This window comes from Etheostoma cragini, chromosome 8 (genome assembly GCF_013103735.1).
Source record: "Etheostoma cragini isolate CJK2018 chromosome 8, CSU_Ecrag_1.0, whole genome shotgun sequence".
Lineage (NCBI taxonomy): Eukaryota > Metazoa > Chordata > Actinopteri > Perciformes > Percidae > Etheostoma > Etheostoma cragini.
Window position 1 is genome coordinate 11287469 of NC_048414.1, and position 14204 is coordinate 11301672.

A 14204-nucleotide genomic window follows, 5' to 3' on the forward strand; every position below is an offset into this window, starting at 1 on the left:
CTTCAGTTAATAATAAACTCAAGAGGAATCAACCCACTAGGTGTGTCAAACTAAGGCGTGGAAGGAAAGCTCACACAAACATTTGCAATACTATTTTATGAAACTATATATACACATAGTCTCAGTAGTTATAATGTAGCCAGTTTTAAAGGTGCAGTAAGGGCATCAAGTATAAATTGTTTTATTTAATTTACATTTATATTTACAAAAAATCATGCAGATTTCAGTTATTATACATCATCTCACTATTTTACAATTATCTCTTTAATATTAAGTAAAAAAGAAAAGAAAAACGAGTACATACGTACAATACATATATGTATTTTTCCAAATGCCTCAACTAAGAATGTGCATTGTACAGGTACAGGCACTCTGTAAAGTAGAATAAACACAAACTCAAAAAGCAACATACCAAAGCCTAAAACCACTACCGTGAAATGTCTACTAAACATTAACTAAACTATTTTGAATTCACCTGTCGGCCTTGATATTGTGAGCATCCATAACACATTCCTTATCCCTATATGCTCTGGTATGAATGTATCTAAGATTGATTGAGACAAGTGTTCTCATCCACACCCCGGTCTGCATCTGTGTCCTGCTCATGGATAAAGCTGTAGCGTCGATAAACTGATCCCCCTCTACTGGTGTACACCACATCCACCTCGTCTCCACTGTCCGGCTCAGGAACACCGTGGGGCATGTTGATGCTGGCACTGCCACTCAGTCTCTCATAGCTTTGTCCCCAGCAAAGTCTCTTCCTGGCATGAGCCTTGACCAAGGCAAACACAGCCAGAGCCAACCCCAGTGCTAGCAGCAATGCAATAGGCAAGCCAGCCGAGGTGTGCTTCAGAGCTCTAGACGACACATTCAGGTCTGTTACCTGATTGTCTCCTGACTTGGGTCGGGGGGCCTCCACACACAGAGCTAGAACAAAAAAACTGGCTTTAGTAGATGGACGCATTTAAACAAGTCTATGTTTCTTATGATAGACAGGGTCCTTACCTGAGCGGCTGTCACAGACACAGCAATCTGTGTCATTCCCTCCAGCCTGACAGCAGTGGGCACAGCGGTTCTCCACAGCATGAAGAGCAGCGTCACGGTGACAGGTCAGACACTGGTCAGTTCTGGGGCCGGTGCAATGCCTACACGAGCTGTTACATGGCTCACAGGTTTCCTACAACGGTACAATTTCACAAATAATTGTTCGGGCACATAAAATAAAAACATGCCAGTTGTAGCAATGTGGACTGTTTGGAACAGAGAGTGAAAATGTATTTGCTCCATAATATAAAACACTTTAAAATCTTACAGATTACTTTATAGCATTACCAACGCATCGTTAATAAAAATAAAAAAAAAGGTGAAATGAAATACCATTAGTTCATTTGATGACATAGTTAACTCTTGAGAACTGTGTGGTTGTGGTTTGATTACAGTGGCCAACTTAAACAAACAACACCACATTCACATTGTGTCATAAAAAATGGCTACATCCTTATTGGTGCACAGATGTGACATTACATTTTTACAGATGAATTTAAACTAGTACGAAGGGCCCAGACAAAAACTGATATTTCTATTGTGAAATAATCAAAACTACAGTACAGTACACCCACTATTACAATGTATAGCAGTGCACTGATTTTGCGAGAAATTAATGCTTGAAAAATACGTCTTGCCTTTAAATCATAAATAAAAAATAAATTACAATAATTAAAGCAATATGGTATATGGCTAGTAGCCAAGAGCGCACCTTTTCCGAAAAGTATTGTCCCTCCTTACAACGCGGATAACACACATTGTCCTTTAAAGTGCTGCCCCAGTCACACGTCACACATCCCTGAGGCGAGGCATCTGCAAACACACATACTAAATGATCTCAGACTTAACGTTAAAGGGAAAGTCCAATATTGACACACTGAAAGGATGTTTACAGTATGTGTAGGAGACAAAATTATTGACAAATTAGGTATTACAGAGCTGTAGTTGGCTCCCTTATCTGTACCTGTGCAGGTCTGACAACTGGTGTGGCACTGCTTGCAGACGTCATTGAGCTGATAGAAGCGGTGTGGGCAGTGCTCAACACACAGCTTGGTGCCTTGCAGCTCCAGAAGAGGAGGTGGACAGGCCCTGCAAGACTCTGGCCCTGGTCCTGTACACAGCTCACAGGAGTGGTCACATTTCTTACAGTGGGAGCCCTCTTTGTAATATCTGAAGAAATGCATGGAATTATCAAAACTAACCTGTCAGACACATACTCAGTTTTTATTTTATTTGTAGACATCATTTCTATGGACATAAGTAAATAGGTTTTCAGAGGAAGTTGCTCAGACCATTAACCAAAGTTGTATTTCATCACAAAGTAAATATTTCGAGACAATAACAGAGCCTTCTTTGTTGTACCCTGTAGGACAATGAGTGACACAGAGTTGAAGGAGACGCAAGTATCCTGGAGAGCAAGAGAGGCAATCTTTAGGCGATGCCCCGTTGCAGGTGGAACAGGCGTGATTACAAGGCATGCAGACACCCAGCTCTGTTCCGTCAGCATCCTGCTTTGTGTCGTATGTACCAGCCAGACACTCACTCACACAGGTGCTGTCTGAAAAAAAAGCAATATTATATTCCCAAGTTAGTACACACTCTTTTTTTTTACTTCTTTTGTTTTCTGTACTGTTCATCTGGACCCTTTTATGGCACTTGATAAAAATTAAGTCACATGAGAATCCTGGTTCTTATCATTTATGATTCAGAATTGATTTAAAAAAATAAAATCTATTTTTGGATTTACCTTAGTTAATATCTTTAAATTGATGCAACTTAAACTGGACTCATTTCAGTGCTTACACTTAAACAAAATCCATAGTTTTTCTTATAAAAAACATTCTGAAGGCACCAAATAATTAAAATTGAAAGTGATATGACATTTTTAAATGTTTTCAATTTTCCAAGTAAGCACATATAAACTTAGACTTAGGAGTACATTGCCATCATAAAACTATCCAGCTGTTGTTGTTAACTGTTAATCAGTTACATGCAGCTGTTTAAGCAAAACTAAAATTCTGAATGTTATATGTAATATTTCACAGGAAGGTACACTGAGGGCAGCAACTTCTAACACTCAATAACAAAATCTATTACTTATTAATTCCATTATCTGTCATCAAGGTTAAAAATGTTATAACTTTTATCAAGTTCCTGAAGAGCTAAAAGTTCGGAGATACATGGTTTAGCTTTGAAAAATATTCCAGCATTTTACATACACTTTAAAAAAGAAAATCGGCCTAAATTTTAATTTAGGTTACACCCTGAACCACATGGTATGCCGCTTTACATTTAGGGTAAAAATGCTCACTATAAAGGTATTTGGGGATGGCACAGGTCTGGCATTGATTGTTGCCCGGCCCATCACAAGAATAACAGTGTCGGTGGCAACCCATGCAGGTGAACTGGTTGTCGTGTAGGTAGGTCCTTGGTGGGCAGTCCGTATCACCCGTCACGCCACACAACAGTGTGTTTGGATCCAGCACGAGTCCCTTCTCGCACTGTGTGCACTGGTTTGCACCTGGGCCAGAACAGCTCATGCAAGTCTGGTGGCACTCTGCACATCAAACAAATCAGACTGATTCAGTTAAAAGTCATATAAATGTATTTACAAAAGAGGGTGTGATCCCCACATGAAACATCACCATGTTTTAGAAGTAAATGATTATCAACTTTTATATAAAATAAAGGCTGGTTTTCATTATCACTAAGCCTGGATAGTCGTATCAGATAAGACATGGGAGGGTGGCGGTTCTAGAGCATGTTAAGTTAGTAGTTAACTACGCATAAGCAAATATTGTACAGTTGTCAACGTTGACTTTGGCTTATTCTTATCAAACCCCAATCTTTCTGTTATGTTGGATTTCCAGTTCACAAAACTGGTTGTCAAATTCTCAGTGTTCTCTCTTTTAATATTTTTCACTTCAGACACAAAGATATTACAGTAGTTAGACATTTGGTTATCTGTTTAACCATCTGCACTTTTCTAACCTAGGGTTTTGTGTTATTTTTGTTGCATTATGAGCCATAGAAACCACTTATTCTATATCTTAAAAATGTGATACATTGACTATTTTATTAAACAAAGCCCTACCTATGTATTGAGAGGCCCACCTTGACATTCCATAGCTTCAGTTTCATAGTAAGTACCAGTGGGGCAGTCTTTGGAGCATACACCCTTATACAGTTTAGGGCTAAACGTCAAGCAGGTCTCGCAGTCATCTGCCAGGGGCCCTGAACAGCTGCCACAGGTCGGGTGGCACTGACCACAGCGTCCCTCCTCCATGTCCTCGTAATACCCAATGGGACAACTCGCCTTGCACACACCATTTAGCATCAGGTAGAGGAAACTGCATTCTGTTATGGTATTGAGAAGGGGTGGTAAAGTTGTAACTAGAGATTTCAGTCTCACAATTCATTTTAAAATGTCATCCACTTGGTATATTTTGGTAAGTTTAGCTGCCCACACGGCGAACAACTCACTGAAACAGGTCCTGTCATCTGAGCAAACGTCACAGTGAGGAGAACAGCGTCTGCAGGTACCATCATCCGCAGGGTATGTCCGCAGTGAACAGTTGAGTCTGCACATACCACTCTCCAGGTAGTGGCCATCGGCACAAGATAGACACTGGGACTTGATCCCATCACATGACAAACAGGCGCTATCACAGGCTTCACACGATCCCTCTGCTGTCTCAAAGAAACCTCTGAAATGAGTGAGGAGATTTAAAAATAGGGAAAGACAGTAAACGGGAACACACCATCATTACTAGGGTTTTTCTTTATCATCATCTGCTCATCCAACTGCTTACTCTGGGCAATTTGACCAGCACCTCCCCTGGTGGAGAAAAAGTTTATAGCTGCCCTTGGAACAACTGATGCAGGTATCACTGGTGTCCACGCAGGCCTCACAGTTTGGCGAGCAGTCCTCACATAACTGAGTGGCAGAGTTTGCGTAGGAGCCAGATGGACACTGCGCTACACAAGAACTGTCCTGACCCAAAAAATATCCTGTGACAAACAAATGCACACACGCATGTTCAAAAAAGAACTGGGACAATGTTTCAGTTCCTTATCATTATGACCAAAGACAGTAAATATTTGTACCTTTGAAACAAGAAGAACAATCCAGTGCTTGTGGGCCAAAGCAGGTCTTACAGGATGCATCACATTCGTGGCATTCACTATGTTTCCCTAAAATAAAAGAATAAATAGACAGAGAGTAGAGTAATTATAATATATCGTACTTTAACACACAATCACCTTTGCCAGAACACAGACAGAGGAATCAAATCCCATTGACCTGAGCAAAGAAACATGAGAATTGTCTGCTTTACCCACCTTTACCACTAGAGGGGAGCATAATAAGATGTAAGTAGTGTTGAGGCACAATAGATGGATGTGGTTCATGTTTCATTTTCTGATAGTCAGACAAACAATATGACACACTATGTTTAGACAGAAAAGAAGAACTTTTCACAGTAGGTGGTCTATTAACGCATGTAAACCCCTGATGTTTATGTGGAATCCAAATGCCCTGTAATGGCTAAAACTACACAGGATATAGGGATTATATATTCAAAACTACTCTGTATTCCAAACATAAAACTCAGTTATATTTGTAATGGAAAAATTGCATTTAAAAAACTAAATAGTTGATTTATTTGCAATGATCAGCAATATTTAGTTCAGAAAAAGCTTGGAAAATGAGTGCTCCTGACAATGTACGTTTCATGGGCATGATCCACACATGGAAAAATAATTATCAAACCAATGAGGCAGAAATGTAAGATAAGCCTGAGTACCTTGTATGGTTGATAACAATGGAGTGCTATATTCCAATGCCGTACACAGACACCAAAGGGAATCAGCTGAAGATCTCTGTGCTTAAGGAAGAGAAGCCTTTTGAAATATCTCCACTAAAATGGCTCTTGAATGAAAGGTGATGCAGTACACGTGTGGCAGGGTGACATAGTGATCTGGACATTGTCCTTCAAAAGGGTTGAGGCCCCTGTCTCAGCGACAAGCATCCACAGTGCTAACGTGTCCTCGAGCAAGACACTGAATCCGTACAAATTCCTGGGACACTGTACTGACTTCTGCTCTAACTGTCCATAGAAGAAAAGCTATTACTTCAGTCAGGGAGTCAACCAGTCAAGTATCATGTTGTTCAGTATAATCTCTGACTCCATTGTCACCTGTTACTCATATGTCATGCTGTCCATTAATCACTTACTCCCATGTTCTTGTCTCTAATAAGTCAAAACAGTTGGCCTTGGAGAAAGATCACAAACATTACCATCAGACAACTGAGCCGTATTATAGTGTTTCCTCTTACCTGCAAAGTATTGTCCCAATGGGCAGTTAACCAGAGGGCACTGGCCATGTAGAGGAGAGTTCCCACCAAGACACAGGTCACAGTCAGTTGACCGAGGTCCATGGCATGTCTGGCAGGAGCTGTGGCAAGACTGGCAGAGCCACCCACTGGAGTCACTGAAGGTTTGTGGTGGGCACTGTTTAATACAATCACCTCCTGACAGGGCAGAGCAGTACAGAAGAAATGACATTATTTTCTATTACAACATTTAATTTGTATCAACAAATAGTGGTGTGCTAAATTTAGCAAGGGCAGATTATATATAATTTACCATTTCACTATTTTAAAACCTGTATTTATTGAGGGAAGTTTCACAGAGAGCCTGGCTGTCTTGTGCAGCCACTATACGTTTCTGAGTGTAAATATAGAACATTAATTATGATACATTAATTATTTCAGGAAGTCAAGGCATTCTAATTTTCAAAACACGATGATTAGAATCAGTACAAACATAGCATAAAGAAAATAGCAAACTGGCACTGATGTGGTCTTATTAAAGATCTGCTAATCTCTCTCTCTTTCTCTTTCTCTCCCTCTCTCTCTTTCTCTCTCTCTCTCTCTCTCTCGCTCACACACAAAACAATGACCTAGATCTTTTTTTAAAGTGGACCTTGCAGCTGAAGAAGAGGGAATAAACTGATCACCTCTGACAGATGCTGTCTGACACAATGTACAATCACATGCCCATAAAATATATACCTGTACATGTGTTTTTTTAATGGCTAAAGGCTTTACCTACAATCTCAAACCATTTACTTAGATGCGTACTGGGAACACAACCTAACAACACCATTCTATTTTTTCTTGTTTGCATAGACCATACATTTGCATATCTCGTGGTACAGATTTGCTAACACAGACATGATTTGCGATCCAAATGAAGACTCAAGAGTGCCATAATATTCCGTTGAGCAGAATGATTGATCACTCTCACATACACAGTTATCATATTACAAACCCCCATTTCAATGAAGTTGGGACGTTGTGCAAAACGTAAATAAAAACCAACGTTGAATGCCTGTGAGCCCTCAGATGGCACTGCATTAATGAGGGCTCAGGAACACTTCGTAAAACCCTTGTCAGTCAACACAGTTCATGGCTACCTCTACAAGTGCAAGTTAAAACTCTACCATGCACAGCAAAAGCCAAATATCAACAACACCCAGAAATGCTGCCAGCTCCTCTGGGCCTGAGATGGACTGAGACAAAGTGGAAAATTGTGCACATTTTAAATAGTGTTTGGAAATCATGGATGTTATGTCCTCTGTGCCAAAGAGGAAAATGACCCTCCAGATTGGTGTCAGTGCAAACTTCAAAAGCTAGTTTCTGTTATGGTTAGTGCCCATGGCATGGGTACCTTGCACATCTGTGAAGGCACCATTAATGTGGAAATGTAAATACAGGTTTTTGAGCAACACGTGCTGTCATACAGGTAATGTCTTTTTTAGGGACGTCCCTGCTTATTTCAGCATGACAACATTTAAGTCCTGGGAAGAACCCTTAAAGAACCATCAGTTCTCTGTGTGTGCAGCCCAGACCTGTCTCCTGTCTCTGTATTAAAAATGTCCGGCAAGTAAAAATCATTAAAATTATTCGAAGGAAAAGAAATTTCACAACGGAGACCGCGGAGTGTTGAGCAACTGAAGTCGCACTGTACATCAAGCAAGAATGGGTGTTGTTAAAATGAAAGATGATGTAACATTGGTAAACAAGCCCTGTCCCAGCTTATTTGGAAAGTGCTGCACGCATCAAATTCAAAATGAGTGAATATTTGCACCAAAAAAAGTTTATCGGTTTAAACGTTAAATATCTTTTCTTTGTAGTGTATTCAATTGAATCTAGGTGGAAAAGGATTTGCAAATCATTGTATTCTGTTGAGGTTTATTCAATGTCCCAACTCCATTGGAATTGGGATTGTAAAACCCAAACTCCACTAGTACTGTGTAGGACAAGCGGGGAACGTGAATCCTTTAGTATGCTAGTAGTAAACAGAATATACGGTACATTAAAATTATGATTCTTTGCTACTGGTACCATTGAGGAAGTAACCAGGCTGGCAGGCAAGGCAGCGTGTGTTACTCCTGCAATCTGTGCATGGTGCTGGACAGGACAGACACACGCCCCTGCCCCAGTCCTCATAGGTGCTCTGGGGGCAATGCCTGCGACACTGGTGTCTGAAACTGTAAAATGAAAGGTTATTTCAAAACTGAAATCAAATACCATCCAAAGTATTTACTGATAATCTGTAACACGTATCAAATAATTTAGGCTTGGTGTATGTGTGTGAATTTGCCTGATTAATGGTTAACTTAAACTGTCTGTCACGGCTGTTATACAAAAGAAGGCTCTTTTTTTCTAAAGCAAACATGCAGAACAAAACTATTGAATTATCAAAGAGCTGATGGGTAGATGAACTGAAACCAGAGAAAAGACAAAACACACCACATGCAAGAGGCAACTAGGCACAGTCAGTCCACAGCACACCTGCAGCTGTATTGTTGACTTCAGCAGTCCTCCTTGGCCAAAAGGTGCACTCAGTTAAACATCAGAAAGGACGTCAAACAGAAACTGAAATAAAATGTTGGCCGCTTTTCTCCTAGCTTACTGTATCATGGTTCTATTCTCTTCTCAAGGCAGAAAGTTAATTGGTGTTTTATTTGTAGCACCGAGGTGTGGGGAGATTTCTGTCATTAACCTGTCCTATTAGTCCTTCGGGGCTTAACTGAGCTATTAAACATGAGACGGCTGTCCTAAAAAACATAATCTAGCCTAAAGGTAGCTGAGATATTGAGTTTCAAAGATGTCACAAATGAAACGTTGAAGCAAGCATGACTCTTACTTTAGAGACGTAACACTCTAAATAAACCAAATAAGCCACTAACTTACAGCATCGTCAGCTGCCACTTCCCTACATAAGAGAATCGGACTACTGACAGCCTAAGCTGCACTTCCTGCTGCGTTGCCAGGGATTTGGTGCTAAGATGCGGTGGTTGTTTGAGAAGAAACAGCTGGAGTCGCCACACTGCATCCATCAACTCACTCACAATAGCAGCTGGTGCAGACCAGGCCCTGTCTCTGGCCTGGACACAGTACACTACTTAAGAATCTGCGGGATGCTTAAGAATCCCTCAGTACAAATATTAGACTATCCATTCCAGGATAGCACATCAGCATTCCCAAAGCAACTTTTGTTTAGGGTTTTCACTCCTTGGAATGACTTAGGAAAGGTTACAAATATGCTCTAGGTAGTCCCTTAAGTTAAGAAAGCTTGAATATATGAATGGCAAAAAAACATATTGAGAGCAATTTAGTGGTTTAACTGCACAGAGTTCCATAGAGAGGAAGATAAATGTCAATACATACCAAGCATCCATCATGCTGTAACTCTTTTCAATAGGCAGTGTTTTATGCGAGAATAACATTGGCTTTACAGATTACCCAGTTATGCCAAAGTGATGAGGTTTAAACAGTTTTTAATACACCAGCTTTCTTTTTTGGTGTTTGCCTCACGTGGTAGTATGTAATTAGTACTGCACCACAGAAATGACTTAGACGACTTGTTGTTTTAAATCTCTAAAACCATAACTGTTAAAGTAAAAGTTTAACAAGTTGATTCACAGAAGAAGACAGAGTATGTTACTGATTCTATGTAATGGCAGTAAGAGGAGGTAAGTGCAGTGAAGCGTTGGATTTTCCTTCAACCCTCCTCCGCTGTGATTCACACAAGCAGTCAGTGAAGTCAAGATGGTGCACCCTATATAATCACCTGATACGAGCTCTGTTTTCCACACTATACTCACTCTTTTTTTTCTCTTCTCCTCTCCTTCACACACACACACACACAACATTAAAACACACTCTGCTAAGTATCTGTGAAGTAGACCACTCTTCTGTGCTCAAAAGCTTAGGTAACAGTGTATCACTCAGAATGGAAGGTAACCTGACACACACAATACCAGGAGTCCTAAACCTGGGGGAGAAGTACACAATTGAAGTGCTGTTCTACCTCTGTAACCTGTTACACTGTGCGTCTGAGTGGAAACGGATAATGGCGGTGAAATTTCTTGTGGGGTGAAAAATAATTAACAAAATGTATGGAAAGGTATTTTAGGGTTAACCATTTCTTGCCAGCACATTTAATGCCCATCATTTAAAAATGTATTAATAAACCATGGCACCAAGCAAAATTATGTCAAACTTACAATTAAGATTCATTTTACTGTATTAAATAGTGCTGAAAATATGAATTGAAATATATATGACTTTTGATAATAGATTAATATTAGGGCTGGTTGGATATTGCTCAAAAATGTTCAGTACCGGTACCGATACCAATACCTTAACTTTGTTACCGGCACGTTAACTTCCTTGAGCTTGTCTCTGTGTAACATAGTTTTCCCTGCATGTCTCTATGACTTGTAAACAATAAACATTACAAGAGCTTGATAGAAACATGCTGCGAGCTTATCGGCTCACTGACGCCTATGAGATTTACTCATTAGGTATTGAAAATTGGGTATTGAATGACGAGGAAGTTTTTGGAACTCGAAGCAATTCGGTCGGTGCCTAAAAAGTATTGAATCCGTTACCCAGCCCTTATTAATATTGTGTGTAATTATTTTGCGCAAAAATGCCCAAATTTCTCTGGATCTGGCTTCTGAAATTTTACCATTTGCTGGTTTTATTAGCCTTTCATGATTGTCAAACTGGGCTCTGGGACATTGCAGTGGGTTAGGGTCATTGTTATATTTTTGTCAATAATTACAAACATAACAGTTAATAATAAATAATCCTTAGTGGCAGCCTTAATATTAAATGTTATCCATCTAAATTAATACCTGAGAATGCATTTAATTTTATAGCATGAAATATGGGAGGACAGAAAAATCCATTTATTAAAACATAATAATAGAACAAGAACTCACAGAAAGTAACCTTCCACACAGCTGTTGCAGATCTCAGGGTCCTCTGTAAAAAATGATAAAATGGGATTTAATAGAATTCAATGGGATAAGTAAAATGCATTAAGCACCATAATAACCAGGGTTATAAAATACCTTGCCAAACCACCTTACATTAGGGAAGAAAAAATATGGTGTTGTTAGACTAATACAGCAAGCCGTGACTTACCTGTGGAACATGTTTTGCAGCCCATCTCACAGTCAATGCACTCTCCTGTATCAGGGTCCTGCACCTGCCCTGAAACACAGACACCCACCAGAATGAGACTGAAGGTATTTCTCTCAACCTGCAGCCAACTCAAGAACTCTGCTTTATATTTACCTATGTCACAGGATGCCGTTTGACAGACCCCATTCTGAAGTTTGTAGTGTTCCCGACATTTGGCACATATGTTGCCATCAGTGCAGAGTTCACAATTGGCTATGCAGGGCAGACAGGCATAGTGACCCCTGTCAGGATAGAGTCCCCGGGGGCAGTGTGTCCGACAGCGACCTTGGTGGAGGAAACGTTCCTGTCCATCTTCATCTGAGGAGGAGGAGGACACAGGGGACGTGTTAACATAAAGCTTATTCTATTTTGTCCTCTGATGAAGATGCCATTAACCATACAGAACTCCTGCCAAGAATCACCTTTTCCAAAAAATCTGGACTCTTCTAAAAGTGAAAATCAATGAGCTTCTCCTAATAAATAGAGAGGTAGAGCCAAATGTGCTTGACAATTACATGGGATGAAGGAAAGATGAAAGGACACGCTTCCAACTGTGTGAAAGTTCACTGCCTTCAGCACATAACAGCATTACCACATATTGCAGACATCAAAACTGTTTGATCAAAAGGGGAGAGATGTTATGTTTCCCAATGCGTAAATCAGAGGCAATTATCTGGAAACTGGGGATTCATACATTTCATCACACATACATATTTATTAAAAACAGAATACAGCGACGGAACAAATGGATGTCAACGCCATGAACAACATCATGAACTGATGGCTGCAGCCCAGGATGTTGGCTGTAGGCCTGCAAATAACAGATCACAGTCTGAGATCACTTCATGACTGATGATGCTCCAACTAATGTAAACAAGGACAAACAGAGGCAGAAGAGAGATCAGAGCTGTTGGCAGAGACACAGTCTTCTGTTGGCCCTAATGATTAATTCTCTGCCACCTGCCACTAGCCTAGCTGTGGCACCTAAGGCATCTCTGGAAGCAGCTGAGTTACTGCATTGTCTCATCTGCTCAGTGCTGCACACAAGATGTGTGAGACTGGGAGGAGGGTGCCACAAGCTGCTACTGCTGCTGCCTTTCTACTTCCTCTACCCAGAGACTCAACCTCAGAACGCACAGGCAAATGGGACTTCTACATAACAACAAACCACAGACCATGAGGAAAAGGGTAGAGACTTTGGGCTTTTGGTGTTCAGTCACAAAGAGCATCTCCCATATACACACTGGGATCAAATGCTGATGTGTACTAAGGTTTACTCAACAAAATATCATAAATATCATAGCATTATTGTGACAATGTCAAAATGCATATATTAAAAGACAGGGGTATATGTGAGTGAAAGAGAAAGAGAGACTTGCAGGGTTTGCCGGCTAAGCCCATTGAACTGCAACAGTAGCCTAATACTTCTAGCCCAAGGGGATATTTTTTTCTTTCCCTCTGATTAACAAAGGCCCCATTCTGAAATGATCAGATTACACTGTGAACGCTCGACAGACAAATGGTCACACCTTCATTTCTTACCTATTTGAAAGGTGCCTGTGTGACAGAAAAACCAACAAGTTACAGCAGTATCTGACTGTTTAATAATGGTAAATGGTAAACCAGAGTGGAATGCTCCTGCTCTAATTCAAAAGCCTTTAAACAACTTTGCTTTGGTAAACATTAAATAGTGCTGCTTTAAAAAAAAATCTCCACCTCCCTTTCAACTGGATTAATGAGTCTGCAACATTGCTTTGACTTTAATCAGGCATCTATGGAGCCAAACCAAATCAAAACAGAGAAATGATAGTGGCCATAACGGCAAGCGAGTTATATTCATATTCAGTTCATATCTGCAAAGTAGGCTATTAAAATGCAGACGTGAAACGTGTCATTTGATGGCAAGGACATTGTCTATCTTTGATGAAGCCTTTGAATAGCTGGTGGAAATGTATTTGTTGTTCTTGCAGAACTACGTTGTACAAAAGAGTAATTTTGTGATAACCCCTCTTAGGGTAGGCTACATCAGTGCATCGTATGGTAGTCTATAAGTCTATAGTCTATAATTCGCTTTTTACCTTTGGAAAAGCCATCCAGGATTATGCTTTGTTAAAAGTCCGTGTTTCTACTCACCAACTCCACAGGTAGTGCATTCAAACAGCTCGTGCCCGTCGCACTCAGTGCAGGTTGGATGGCAGAGGACACACTGGTTCTTCAGCATGAACTGTCCTCTCGGGCAGGCCGATGAGGGTTTACACCCAGAAAATCCGACACAGTAGAGAAAGAGCAGAAATGCGGTGACGGACCTCATGGCTGTTCCCGAGGACTTTCACTGGAAGTAAGAACACAACAATCAGCCAGGAGCGTCTCCAAAAGACGCAGCGTCCGTGCAGCAGGTAGGCTGGCAGATCGATATGGGGCTCTGTGACACAGCCCACATTTAACTCGCAGGACCAGTTTGCTCGAGTGAAGCACTGGACAATGAGCGTGAACTGCGGTCAGCATTAAGTAAATGATCCTAGAAGAAAAGGAGAGAGCAACCCAGTTTCTGTGTCATAATAGATAGATGTTCATTTAACGCAATGGGCTAAACCATCGTACCATAGGCTATCAT

The 14204-nt window shown here is 40.6% G+C and overlaps 1 protein-coding gene across 1 annotated transcript; it reads right to left on the reverse strand.

Moving 5' to 3' along the window:
- Positions 1-160: 160 nt before the first annotated feature.
- Positions 161-14099, reverse strand: LOC117949384 (proprotein convertase subtilisin/kexin type 5). Its single transcript, XM_034879597.1, has 16 exons — positions 13724-14099; positions 11705-11908; positions 11552-11620; positions 11347-11389; positions 8456-8601; positions 6383-6577; positions 5152-5238; positions 4857-5055; positions 4528-4751; positions 4159-4401; positions 3356-3601; positions 2407-2602; positions 2009-2214; positions 1757-1857; positions 1006-1177; positions 161-927 (listed from the first exon to the last, which is right to left on the reverse strand). Exons 1-16 carry the CDS (start codon positions 13899-13901, stop codon positions 545-547), a joined length of 2892 nt encoding a protein of 963 aa, XP_034735488.1. The 5' UTR covers positions 13902-14099; the 3' UTR covers positions 161-544.
- Positions 14100-14204: the final 105 nt, after the last annotated feature.